We start from the raw sequence: 12205 nt of genomic DNA on the forward strand, positions 1-12205 counted from the left end.
CGCCGCGCCGCACAGCCGCCCGGCCGCCGCTCCCCGCCGCCCGTCGGCCTCTTCCCTCCCTCCCTCCTTCCTTGCCGCGGCGATGGAGCCGTAGGGGCGGGCGGAGAGCGGAGCGGCCGCGCTTCCCCGTGGGAGAAGGAGAGCGCTCCGGCGGCGGGCGGGCGGGCGCCCGCAGGTCAGTGTCGCCTCCCGTACCTGTTGCGCCGGGAGCCGGCGCGGGGAGGGAGGGAGGGAGCGGCGCCCCATCGCACAAGCCCTCAGGAGGCGGGCGGGCTCCCGGCCCCGTCCCGCGGGGAGGCAGCGGCCCCAAGGTACCGGGCCCCGGGGTCCGCTTCTGGGGGCTGGGGGGGGGGAGCGCGTCCCGCGGCGCGGCGCAGCGCCGGGGCTTTTTGTACCTTTAACCCTGTCAGCCGCGGGCGGGAAGGCGGGGTGACGCTTCGGAGCCGGCCGCCGGGGCTGAGCCGGGGCAGAGCGCGAAATCCTGCCCCGGCGCCCACCCGGCTGCCGGTGCAAGACCTGTCCCTCCCTGCCCGGCAGCTCCCGGGGTGAAGGGCGGACCTCCCGGAGAAGCGCTGCCCGCGCTGGGTGCCTGCCCGCCTCCCCTGTGCTGGGGAAGAAGGGTCCCCGACGCGGGCCCGAGCGGCGGAGCGGCCCCGGCGGGCAGCGTGCCCGGCTGCCAGCCCGCCCTCGCTCTCTCCCCCCCCGCAGGAGCCCGAGATGGCGGACAGCGCCGCGGCCACCGCCGCCCCCCGCGCCGGCGTGAAGGGCAGCTCGGCGGGGCCCTGGTGGAAGTCGCTGACCAGCAAGAAGAACAAGGAAGCGACGGCCGCCCCGCCGCCCGCCGCCGCCGCCAGCGAGGCCCCCGCCGCCCCCCCCAGCCCCGGCGGCCGGGAGGAGCAGCCGCCCCCCTTCGGCAGCGGCGAGGCCGCGGGGGCGGGCGGGGGCAACCGCCGGAGCCTCCGCGTCTCCCACTCGGGCCGCTTCAAGGAGAGGCGGAAGGTGCGCACCTCGCTGCTGGCCGACAGCCCCGAGGTCTTCGACGGCGGCCGTCCGCGGGGCCATGCCGCCCAGGGGGGCAAGTAGCCCAGGAGGGCTTCGCCCCCGGAGCCGCAGCCCTGTGAGGAGCCGCCACTGGACGGGTGTCCGGAGCACCGGCAGGACAGGTGGCCGGAGCCTGCGGCTGCCCCACAGCTGGGACTGGCCTTGCTTGGCCCCGTGGGCGACGCGGAGGTGCGTGGCAGCAGCCCCCCCAGCCCTGACCAGACACTGCGGGGAGCCCAGCACCTCCGCCGGACGAGTGAATCACGTGCTGTGTTACTTGAACACCGCCAAGACCAAACCCCCAGATGATGGGACAATGTGATTGTCGTAACAAAATAACACCAATAAACACCCCACTCCCTGCACTGTGGTGAGCGGACTCAAAGGTGCTATCCCAGCGCTGACGCTGGGGTCCCTGTACCTTCCCCCAGCTCTTGCCGGGAGCCAACACGCTGACTTCTCAGGCCTGTGACCAGCTCCTCTCGGCTCTGTGGCCAAGGAGGTGCTTTGCTGCTCTCATCTCACGTGCTGCCTTATCGAAGGAAGCGGGGAACGAAGTGCTCTTATCTAATTTCAGGGCCGAGGACCTCCAGCGGTGCCGTATGTGCTCCTGCCTTGCCGTTAGCAGGCACGCCGTGAACCCATCCTCCTTCCCCTGCGGGGGTCAAAAGAGAGGTATCGTGAGGGGTAGGCGCTTGCGTTCGCCCGTGCCCCACATCACATCGCATTTAAATATGCAAAAGGCAGCATTGTGCTGGTCTTCTCCCTCTTCTTGCTGTGTAACGATAAGCAGGTGTTTCAGAGGCTGGTCTCCTGTAGTTCTGTTACAGAGGGAGGCTGGTTGTTGTCTAGCAATTCATGCTGTTTACCCAGGGAACACATGATTTTTGCATAAGTGGTGATAACTGGCATAATGAAGCTCCGGTGAAGAAATTGTGTGATAAAATGTAAATACTCTTTTAGGAGACAAGTCCAGCCCTGGAGAGCACAGGCAGGCTTGCACTCCTCATGTGGAAATAGGCTTGGGCACCACTGGAAATGTTCTTGACGGTTTACCATGTCCGAGGCTTGTGAAGCAAGGTTAAAGATTCCTGGGTTTTCTTTTGATAGCAAGATAATGTGCTTTAACTTGGGCAGCTATCTGCTCCCTCTAATAGCTCCTGGATTTTTGGACAAAGTAAACTATAAGCCAGATATGTACTGCTGTTGTGCCTTACAGAGGAAACTCCGCTAAAAACACTTGGCAATTACACATTTCTTGATAGTAGGTGATGTAGCAACAACTGATTTATTTATTTTAAATGCTTTCGCAGTATACTTTATATTGTTAAAATGGTTTTAGATTTTTTCTGAATGTGAGATAAGGTATTACATAGTGGCAGGGACTGAAAATTATTTCCTAGCAGTCAAGTATTATACAGTTATGATTTTGTTTGGTTGTAACTAATGATTTAAGGTCAATTAAAAATAAAAAGGGACCTGAAAGGAAACAAGAGCTGAGTTCCAGGTGAAAATATGGATTAAAGCAGTCATTGACAGTGACTGAAATGATGCAGTAGATGCTGGGCAAGTGCCCCATGGTTCAATGTGTGTAATAATGTATAATGAACTTTGAAAGCTCCTGTGTGATAATCTCAGACAACCTAGCTGGCTTAGGTACTTACTGGTCCTTCACTCAGCTGCTCCTTCAGACTCTGACACCCAAGGATAAAGGGACTGTAACATCAAATCTATTTCCATAAAAGCTTTTTTCCACCCAATGTGCAGATGTATGCTTTTTTATTTCATATAGTAAAAATACAAGGTACTGGTTTTGGACTGCTTTTTTTATCTTCCTGACTACGTGCTGACCAAGCAAAGAGCTGGGGCGTTGTGGGGGAGCTCTTAAAAGTTTCTCCTTGGAGATGCTTTTCTTATGTGGAGCCTCTTCACTCAAGTGGCATCTGAAATCCTTCTGCTGAGAAGAGGCAATTGGAGCAAGCCCAGCCTCAGATGAAGGGGTGTGAGAGAGAAGGAGGAAGGTTTAAAAGCTGGGAATGGAGAGACGGATGAAGAAGAACCGTACTTCAGCTACAGTTAGCCCAGGGCAGGGGAAAAGGAGGGAGAAAGGGGTGGCTTTGCTGCCAGGGTTGCCATACTACCTTTGGAAGGCAACATGTTCCTGTTTATCACAGGCAAAAGAAATTCCGCCTGTATTTATGTATTCTAGGGCCCAAAGAAACTTTTTTGTATGTGTGTGTCCAAAATGGAAGAACAAGTAAGCAGATACTGCACTGGTGCATTTGTTACTCCTACGTCTGGTTTAGTGTGAGCTCTGCGAGGGTCAGGTCCTCAGAACTATCTGGAGGCCCGAGTATGCAGACTAGTGTTTTATACATCTCGGGCAGATGCTTTTCTGCATTTTTAATCCTTACACTGTTGTGAAAATAGTGTTTCCTCTCTTCTGTACCTCCGAGCTACCTCTTTCTACAGTGAACCTCTATTTGCTCTTTGGAAATGTCTCAGGTTTATTAGCTGCAAGTCTTTACCTAGGCATAAAATACCTACCAATTTGGATTTTATTTGAGAAGAAGTCTGGTATGCTGTTCAGATGGCTGCTGTTAAGATTCAATATCAATACTTGTTAATATGTGACTAAATATTAGCCATGTCTTAATCCTTGTGTATGGTACTTTCAGCTTGGAAATTTGGTCAGAATACAAAGTCAATAAATGCATATAAAATGACTCGCTCGCAGCCATCCTCCATCTTTATCCTGACCTTGAGCTGTGGGAAGGAGACGTAATTCTATCTTCTTGCTCAGTCAAATCCTTGCTTCAATGAATTTGATAGCAGCCACTGAAAAACTAGATCCATGAGAAAACGGGCTGACTGCTTCGGCTCACTTTCCCCACCCTCTGTGCCAGGGCCATGCAGCAATATCTTTAGGTTAGTGCTGACCTGTGTACCACAGCGAGGAGTGAGAAGCCCCATTGGCCATAATCAACTTGTAGAGCAGAAATAGCCCTCTTGTTTCTCAGTCTGAGCATCAGATAAAGCTTTAAGTAATCTATACACATGTAAATGAATTAAGCTGATACAGAAAAGGACGGCATTTTATGGAGCATCTGAATTACTTTTTTTGACCCTGGAAGTGGAGAAAGTTCGACCTTTCTTTTGTATTGGAGAATACTTGCTCAGTTATAACAATAGTGCATTTCTGTGCATTGAATTATTAAAAGGCTCTTGGCATTCTTAATATAGATATTTTCCTCATCTCCTTTATAAAGATCATGCATCAGAAAGTAAGTTTAGGAAATAGGGTGGCTGAGAAAGTAGTTGCTGTTTGTTTTTAAAAGCAAGCGGTGACATACTGACTAAATGGAAATAAGCAGATGAGGTTCAACCTCAGCTACGTCAGCTGTAGTGCAATTTTCTTAATATTATTCCAGATACTACTAAGGATTGCAGGTTTGGGGCAAAAAATAAGTAGTAAATAGAGTGAACTTTTCAAATAAACTTGCAAAGTATATGCCTGCTCAATCCTGCTCTTGCCAAAACTAAAAATAAACCTCTGAGTAGCTGCCTGGTGAATCATTCCCTGCTATTGTAGGCTGGTCAGTCTGGACCTCAACAAAGATTATAGAGAGCACCTGCAGAAAATGATCCTAAATTGGAAACACTGGAATAAATGCCTTGAAAGCCTCAAGACTTTTAACCTTAGATGTTATGTCAGGGTACGACTTAAACTGAACTGAAAGAATGGAGAAGGGACTTTACTGTTTTGGGGAGGAGAGGGGCCTTCACTGTTTTTTGGGGTTTTGGGGTTTTTTTTTTAAGTTCTGTCTTCACTGTAGTGCAACCAATGATAATGTTATATTTGAAATATCAAGTCTCTTGTCCATTAACAAGATAACCTCATACAAGGGCTAAAATCTGAAGGACAGAACTCCCCACCTTGGCCGGCCAGTGCAGCTGGATGCTTCACGTTAAAGCCCATGTTTAATTTAGCTCATTCAAACATCCGATATCTAATTGGAAGAAAAGCTGTTGCAAGTGCAGGTACAAAACTGGAAGCTCATTTTGCTGCCTTTTGGGATCCTATCTGCTAGGACAAAAGAAAGAAACCCAAATGTGGTATTTTCTAAGATGTCTTTTAAAAGCTGGGGTGAGAGAGGATTGGTTATAGAATGATATTTGAGACCATATAATGACACCATTTTGAAAAACAAACCTTTCCCCTTCATCACTAATTTATTGTAAATAAGATGGGAGACCTGCTGGCTGTGATTTTTAATTTCAGAATAAAACAAAAGGGATAAAGTTGCTCAATTTTATAACCACGAGAAGTAGTGAAGTAGTTTCTCTTTATCTCTTTTATCCTTAATGACATATCTGAAATTCACAAATAGCTGTAAGAAACAGTATTTGGATGTAATCTTCAACTAAAGCATATTGATTAGCAGCTGCAGCTTACAAATTTGATTTACTGCCCATTTTATCTACATAAAGCAATACAACATCAGATAATATGTGTTTAGGGGATAGCAAACAGCTTTCCATGATAGCTGTAAGGCATGATTTTAAATGAAAAATTTACTCTGGTGAGTAATCCTCACCAGATCTAGACGTCATATTTCATGTGAGTAAAAAATAGTTAGAATGTTTTTTGGGGGTATTATTAGTTACCAGCCTGTGAGATGTTCTGGGATGTGTGAAGTAGGCTTGATTCTCAGACGGAAGCCTTTATGTGCCATCAGTCTTCTGCTGCCTGTTCTCAACGCCTCGGGTCTTTCCCCAATCCAAAGTTACCATTTATCATGGTAGTTCTTTTACACTAAGGAGGGAAAAAGCATGATCCTCTGTGTTACTGAAAATAAGAACCATACCTATGTATGAAATGAAAAATTAGAGGTACTGTGCATCCTTGAACTTTGGTGGCTCACTTCTTTTTTCTTTTCACTCCTGACTTCTGTCCATTTTGCTTTCCAGGTCTTTGTTTTACCCTCAGCCTGTAAATGTTTGAGCAGATAAGCTGTCCATTGATCTCACAAGAACTGCTCAGTGACAGGAGAGTGGGCAGCACTTCTGTGGCCAAGGGAAAGGAAAAGTTAGAATAAATCAATTTCTGCATGTGCTTCTGGGCATGTTCCCTCTCGATTTTATGAACAGGAGCAGAACTGAGCCTTAGTCTTGGTTCTGGAAATACGACTACCTGAGAAACAGAAGGAGCCTCATAGTCTGCACATCCTTAGTTGTGTTTATCTTGGCATGTGCTATCAGTGACAGAAGTTTCCAAAAATCAGAGTTGGTTTAGCTGTCCTGTTTAACATCATTGGGTTCAGGACTAGGAACATGGTGTAAACTTAAAAGAGAAATCCCGCCAACAGTACTTCCTAGAAATGCTGTAGCTCAGACCGCTGCGAGGAGGAGGAGGAGAAAAAACATTTTCTGGCTTCCCTATTTTTTGGGTTCTTTTCTTGGCATACCAATGCTATAGCAGTCTCCTTGCTGGACCCTAAAGCAGCAGGAGAAGTAGAATTTGTGAAATAGGCAGACATACAGAATATACAAGGACAGCATTTTGCAACGGCTTTCTCTTGAGGAAGAGACAAACCAACTATTCGACATTACACTGGGCATTTAAAGGTGGTTTAATTCTTCCTGTAAGGCCAGGAAGCTATGGTTTGTTCCTGGCTCAGTTCTCAACTGGCTAACAGTAGATATGAAAATGCCTCTAGGTAATATATTAGCTCTCACAGGTGTTAATTAACATCTGCTGAACTGCATCTGAAATGGAAAACGGTGAGAAAGTGAGGAATCATATTAGAACAGCAAACGTTGCTGACCGTGATTGAAAGCAGCTTTGGAAAGCTGTCGTCCCATTTTAAGTGATCAGTTGAAGCACTTAAAATTATCTGTATTGTTATAGACAGCTATTCTTCCTTAACTGGTACATTTTTATTTTTCTGCTATAATAATTTACCTTACCTTTTTAATGAGTAATCTTATTCACTATATATTACCTCTCTAGTTTTATTTATTGGTTTTCTCTTTTTTGTGCTGGAACAGAAATTTGGCTGGGCTTGTCCCCTGCAAAACATTTCCACAAAATTTGAAGATATTCCTATGACCTATGCCTACACCTAAACTCAAATTAATAACAATACCTTGCAGTTGTGGAGCGCTCTGGAGAAGTGAGCTCACCACTGAAGACTGACCCTTTCATCTTCCTGAAAAAAAGCGTGCATCATCCTTACTTTAAAGAAAGGAAATTCAAGATACAGGGCTAAAGCTCATAAGTAAGTACCTGAATGGAATGACACATCTCGTCTGAGACCAGAAATCAGGCTATGCCAAAACTGCCTAAGGAAACCAAGCTGTAATAAGTGGTGGCAAGAGGTTCAAATGGGCTTTCTAAAGTTTTAGATCCCTGAGAGGAACCTTTGGATATGTGGGAGTTTTAACATCACTTGAACTTACACGTCATTGCACAGCGACCTCCAGGACAGTTACTGATGCTGTGCATTGTAAACTATGGCTGCGACTTTAACGAGAACCACAGAGACAGGCAGAAGAGGAATTGTAGTTGTATTTGTGGCAGTGGCATCCCGCTTGTACACATAGGAAAAACAATTTAGTTACAACCTAAGATGTGTCTTTAAACTAGTGTAGTTGCGTGAATATGTATCTCCCCTGAATACGCAGCTGCAGATTTCCAGTGTGGTCGAAGGCTCATATTGACAAAAGCATTGAGGTGTCTGATTCCACTTGCTTCAATGGTGTCTCAGAACCTTTGTGGATCAGTAAAGCTTCAGTAAAACTCTTAGAAGAGGGAGCATAGTTACACAAAACTATCAAAATTGTACTAAGATGAGCAAGTTAAAAAGGTAAATTTCTGGTTTATTTACCAAGGCAAATAGAGTTAACAATGCAAAAGAGCTGCCTAATAACACATGTATTTTTTATTCTGTATTTTCAGTTGTTTGTGCTGAAGCAGTATAGATCCTTTCTCTCCTCCTCCCTGGTATATTCTTGCTTTTCAGCTGCTATTTGATCTTTTCCAGTCTTGACTCGAAATTATTCCTTGCAGAACCTCTCCGTGTAGCATTTCAGCAGAGCCATTGTTCTTTGTCCTCTACCTGTAGATGAGCTTTTACTGCTAAACAGCTTCTTTATAAACCCCAGTGAAATCTTCTCACATGTTTTTTGTCTATGTTGAGAACAAGACCAAAGGTTGAAGATAGTTTTAAATCCAGAGGTGTGTGGAGCCCCCCATCCCTCCCCGCGTTTCGGTGTTAGTTACTGCTTTGGCCTTTACTTGTGTTGCTTTGGCAGCCAGGGTGAGGCACACCCTCACCCAGCACAATACAAACCCATTTAATTAAGAGCTATTCAAGCTCTTTTTTTAAATGTTTGCTTCAACAAATGCCCATGTCAAGCAGCAGTCATACGACACCTTTCCAAACCCTGCAATCCAGAGCAGTAACGAGCAATAGAATTCTAACTCGCTTTTGGATCTGAACCGTCACTGTAGAGATTCACAGCTTGTTCCCAAGGCTGGGAAGGGTCACTTGCCAAGGCTTTGCTGGTCCCTTCTGGCATTTGCATGCTCTATAAAGGTTTCCAGAAGTGATACCAAAAAGTGTCTGCTATTTGGGGAGAGACAAAAATGGCAGTACAAATTGGGCTTCCTGAGATTGGGTACTTACGCACATGAATGCCCAGTGAGCACCAGCAAATGGGGTATTTTCAGGACGTGTGTGACATCCAGCCTTTGGTATCTGCGCATAAGATGCCACCTGCCAGTATGTGTGAAGGATTTGCATTTAGGTGTGGACCTGTGCAAATCAACATAGGCTATTACACGCAGGGAGCATTTTGAAAATGTTGTCCTTCCCGTCTTGCTTGGGGATTGTAGCATTGGCTGGAGCGTCCCTGCACGCCCCGGGTGACTCCTCAGTGGCACCGTACCCGAGAAGGCTCTGAGTCTACCGCTCCTCTCCTAGAGCACCTTGGTAGTCCCTCGAGAGGAAACAGGGCTTGCTCAACCAGCAAAATGGAAAGTAAAAGCTACTACTGGAGGAGTTAATGCCACAGAGATCCTGGAGGAGCACGTCTTAATTACTCTTCTTTGCCAAATCAAAGCTACTTGTGCTTTGGCTTGTGGGAGCTGCCTTGCTGCTGCCTGTTGCTGTGACAGCTCCCCCACCTGCTTTCATCTGCCTTTAAGTAGTGCAGTAATACCATTTGGATATGTTTGACAGATCTGAGAAGGGGTGTGGTTCACTGAAGGCTTGACTAAAGAAAGAGCTTGGAGAGGAGCCATTTTTACGTGATAAAGCTAAATTTATGGGGAGGGATCCCCCTGTCTAAGGTCCGTATCTATTCACAAACACACCCATGAAATTCTTCTGAATGAGAGTCGCAGGATCTTATCTGAAGATGCAGCTGACTACGGGGAACTGATCTAGGTGTGCTTCCACTCCGGTAGGAAGTGGTGCATGCTCTGAGGGACCTTAAGCCTGAGACTCGTTATCCTTGCTAATGGATCAGATCCCCACGTGTAGGAAACATGCAGACTTTTCACTCAGTTTAAGAAAGGCACATTGACAGTCCTGTTTTATGCTGATGGCAATGTATCATCGCTGTGCCATTTTGATCAGTCTTGCTTGTGGTGTTTGCTCATCAGGCCAGCTAATTGCTCTCTGCTTTGGACAGCTGCTCTGTTACTCTGCACTGTTAATCTTCACTCTGAATCTGCCCAGAGGCTATTAAAAATATGCCTGAGGATGAAGATGCCTTGCTCTATCAGGTAGTTAGAGAAACCTGCCCATCCAACAGAGTGGGAATATTTGCAGCCTCAGGTAACTCTCCTGACGGAGGTAGGTTTGAGTTCCCTCAGGCACGAGGGAAACACAATTGAGGTAGCCACCTTCCTTGGTAAGTGCTTTAAATGTCAGGCTACATATCTCAGTGCTGTTGATGGGGCTCAAAAACTATTAGGCAAATTGCAGTGAGAAAAGTCCATGGAGAGCTATTAACACAAAGATGGGGTTATAACCCTCCGATGGGAATTTCTCAAACAGAAAGACTTGATCTCTTGTCAGAAGTGGGAGAGCATAGCAGAGGAATTATTCCATGTTCATCCTGTTCAGAAGATGAGGAAAGGGAATATTTGCTATCAATTACTGTCAGAGGGTACTGGACTAGACGGACATTTGGTTTGACCTGGTAAAAATCTGTCTCTCTTGTTATGAAAAAATAAAAGCAAGCCCTATGCACTTCTGTGGAAGAAATGGTGCTGGCACTTGAGCTCAAGGGGATCCTTGGCTCTGGAGCGTGCCTTGATGAAAGCATGTCCCAGCAGAAAGAAAGGACACAAAAAACTCACGCCTGTCCCCAGGACTTTCCCCTGAGCCCAGCACCTGAGCTTTGAGGAGTCCCAGGCTGGAACGGAGTCCAAAAACCAAAGCTCCTTAGTGAACGTGGGCTGTGCTAGCAGGCCAAAAGTCATGCATTTTATTTGCGCCAGAGCAAGGACCCTTTACACAAAAGTACAGTAAGGTCTGCGTTTGTCAGTGCTGATTTCTCAATGGTTCAGACCTAGCAGGCACCTTTTGCAACGGCTACAACGAGCTATATCTTTGCTATATTTTATCTAAATGTGGCTGTACTTTTGCACAGCATGTACTCATGTCTAAGCAGATAATATTTGCTAAATGCTTTTGAATTCTTCTGCATGGGAGCTGCATGAGCAGAAGGGATAGCTTTCTGCTCCTAGGGGTGAACAAGTACTTGACAAGGAATTCCTGTGCCTGCACTAGAACATGAAATATCTTTAAAATGCCTTGTCATCTTCAACATTTGAAAAAAAACCTAAACAAACCAACTCTAGGCACATGCAGGGTGACATGACACACTGGGTTTTATAGCAGTTAAACTGTCCAATGTTCAAACAATAAAATACTCACAATTACACAGCAATAGACAATGTCCTTCCTGCTGTAGGGAGGGGCTGATGTGCAAAGCTTTTCACCCACATCCTTTGGGAGGAACTCGCATCCTCAGCCTACTACCCAACAGAGACTCCCACGTCTGTCAGCTCCAGGGGCTTTCCTTTTGCAGTAGGTGACAGCTTTTACACTCCCATACTCTTTCTAGTGACTCCCCAGATTTTCAACTTCCCTAGCAGGGGAAGTATTTTTTATATAAGTTATTGTGTAACCGTAAGATGATCTAGAGTGCCCTGGTAAAAGTTTAATCTGCGAGAAGAGCGAGAATTTTACCTGTACAACTCCAGCTGTGTAAGGCTGACCATTGTATAGTCCCTTTTGTGTATACATAAAATTGCTTAGCACTGATCATTTCTTGAGCTGGCACATAGGAGCTCCTTATAATTTATGTTCTTCAGCAACAGCCTCAGTCTTATAGACTCTTTTTACACCACTGTAATAAGCTCCAGGAAAAAAATCACTAAAAATACTTCTTTTGTCATAGGTACTTTGGGATCTGTTTAAAAAAAGAAAAAAATTTCTGAGGTTTTTTTTTAAAGGGAACTACAAGTTCCTGTGGAGCAGGGGCTATTGCAAGTTGCATGACCACCTTCAGGCAAGGAGGCCAGACAACCGACTTTTAGTAACTACTGAGATTTTAACCCATATGAATTGTGAATCCCAGGCTCAATCTACTGCTCACACAAGTTTTTTCTCACCCTCTTATCAGTTTGAAAACATGCAGTTTACAAGCTTTATTTGTTGGGCACTGACAACAGTTGCTGTTATATATTCTGATTCTCTGTCAGGAGTGATCCTGTTTGGAGGATTTAAGCTTTCCATAACACTTAAAGCTTTTGCTCTTTGATGCATCAGTCTTAACACTCACTTTGCCCTCCGAGGTCCTGAGAGGCATGCTGAAATTGCAGATTGGTACTTCAAGGGAAAATACAACCATGGGATTCCAAGAGGTTTTAATCAGGCTTTTAATTACGTTAAACATAAATATCCTAAAGCTTTATTCATTAGGAACAGGGGTATAAATGTTAATTTTTGTGTTTGCAGGCCTTCCTCTTGACACTAATGACCCAGAGAAGGACACAGCTTTCACAGGTTTTCTAAAGCTGTCTCCTATCCACAACTAATAATACACTGTAGGAATAGCTTAATTTAGCTTAAATTTAAGAGTA

The 12205-nt window shown here is 46.0% G+C and overlaps 1 protein-coding gene across 1 annotated transcript; it reads left to right on the forward strand.

Annotated features, from left to right (window-relative positions):
- Positions 1-709: 709 nt before the first annotated feature.
- PRR15 (proline rich 15) lies at positions 710-2261 on the forward strand. The gene has a single exon (XM_075495568.1). It carries the CDS (start codon positions 718-720, stop codon positions 1081-1083), a length of 366 nt encoding a protein of 121 aa, XP_075351683.1. The 5' UTR covers positions 710-717; the 3' UTR covers positions 1084-2261.
- Positions 2262-12205: the final 9944 nt, after the last annotated feature.

This window comes from Mycteria americana, chromosome 2 (assembly GCF_035582795.1).
Source record: "Mycteria americana isolate JAX WOST 10 ecotype Jacksonville Zoo and Gardens chromosome 2, USCA_MyAme_1.0, whole genome shotgun sequence".
Taxonomy (NCBI): Eukaryota; Metazoa; Chordata; class Aves; order Ciconiiformes; family Ciconiidae; genus Mycteria; species Mycteria americana.

Coding starts and splice junctions, on each gene's coding strand:
- PRR15 (XM_075495568.1), top strand. CDS start 718: ATGGCGGACAGCGCCGCGGCCACCGCCGCCCCCCGCGCCGGCGTGAAG.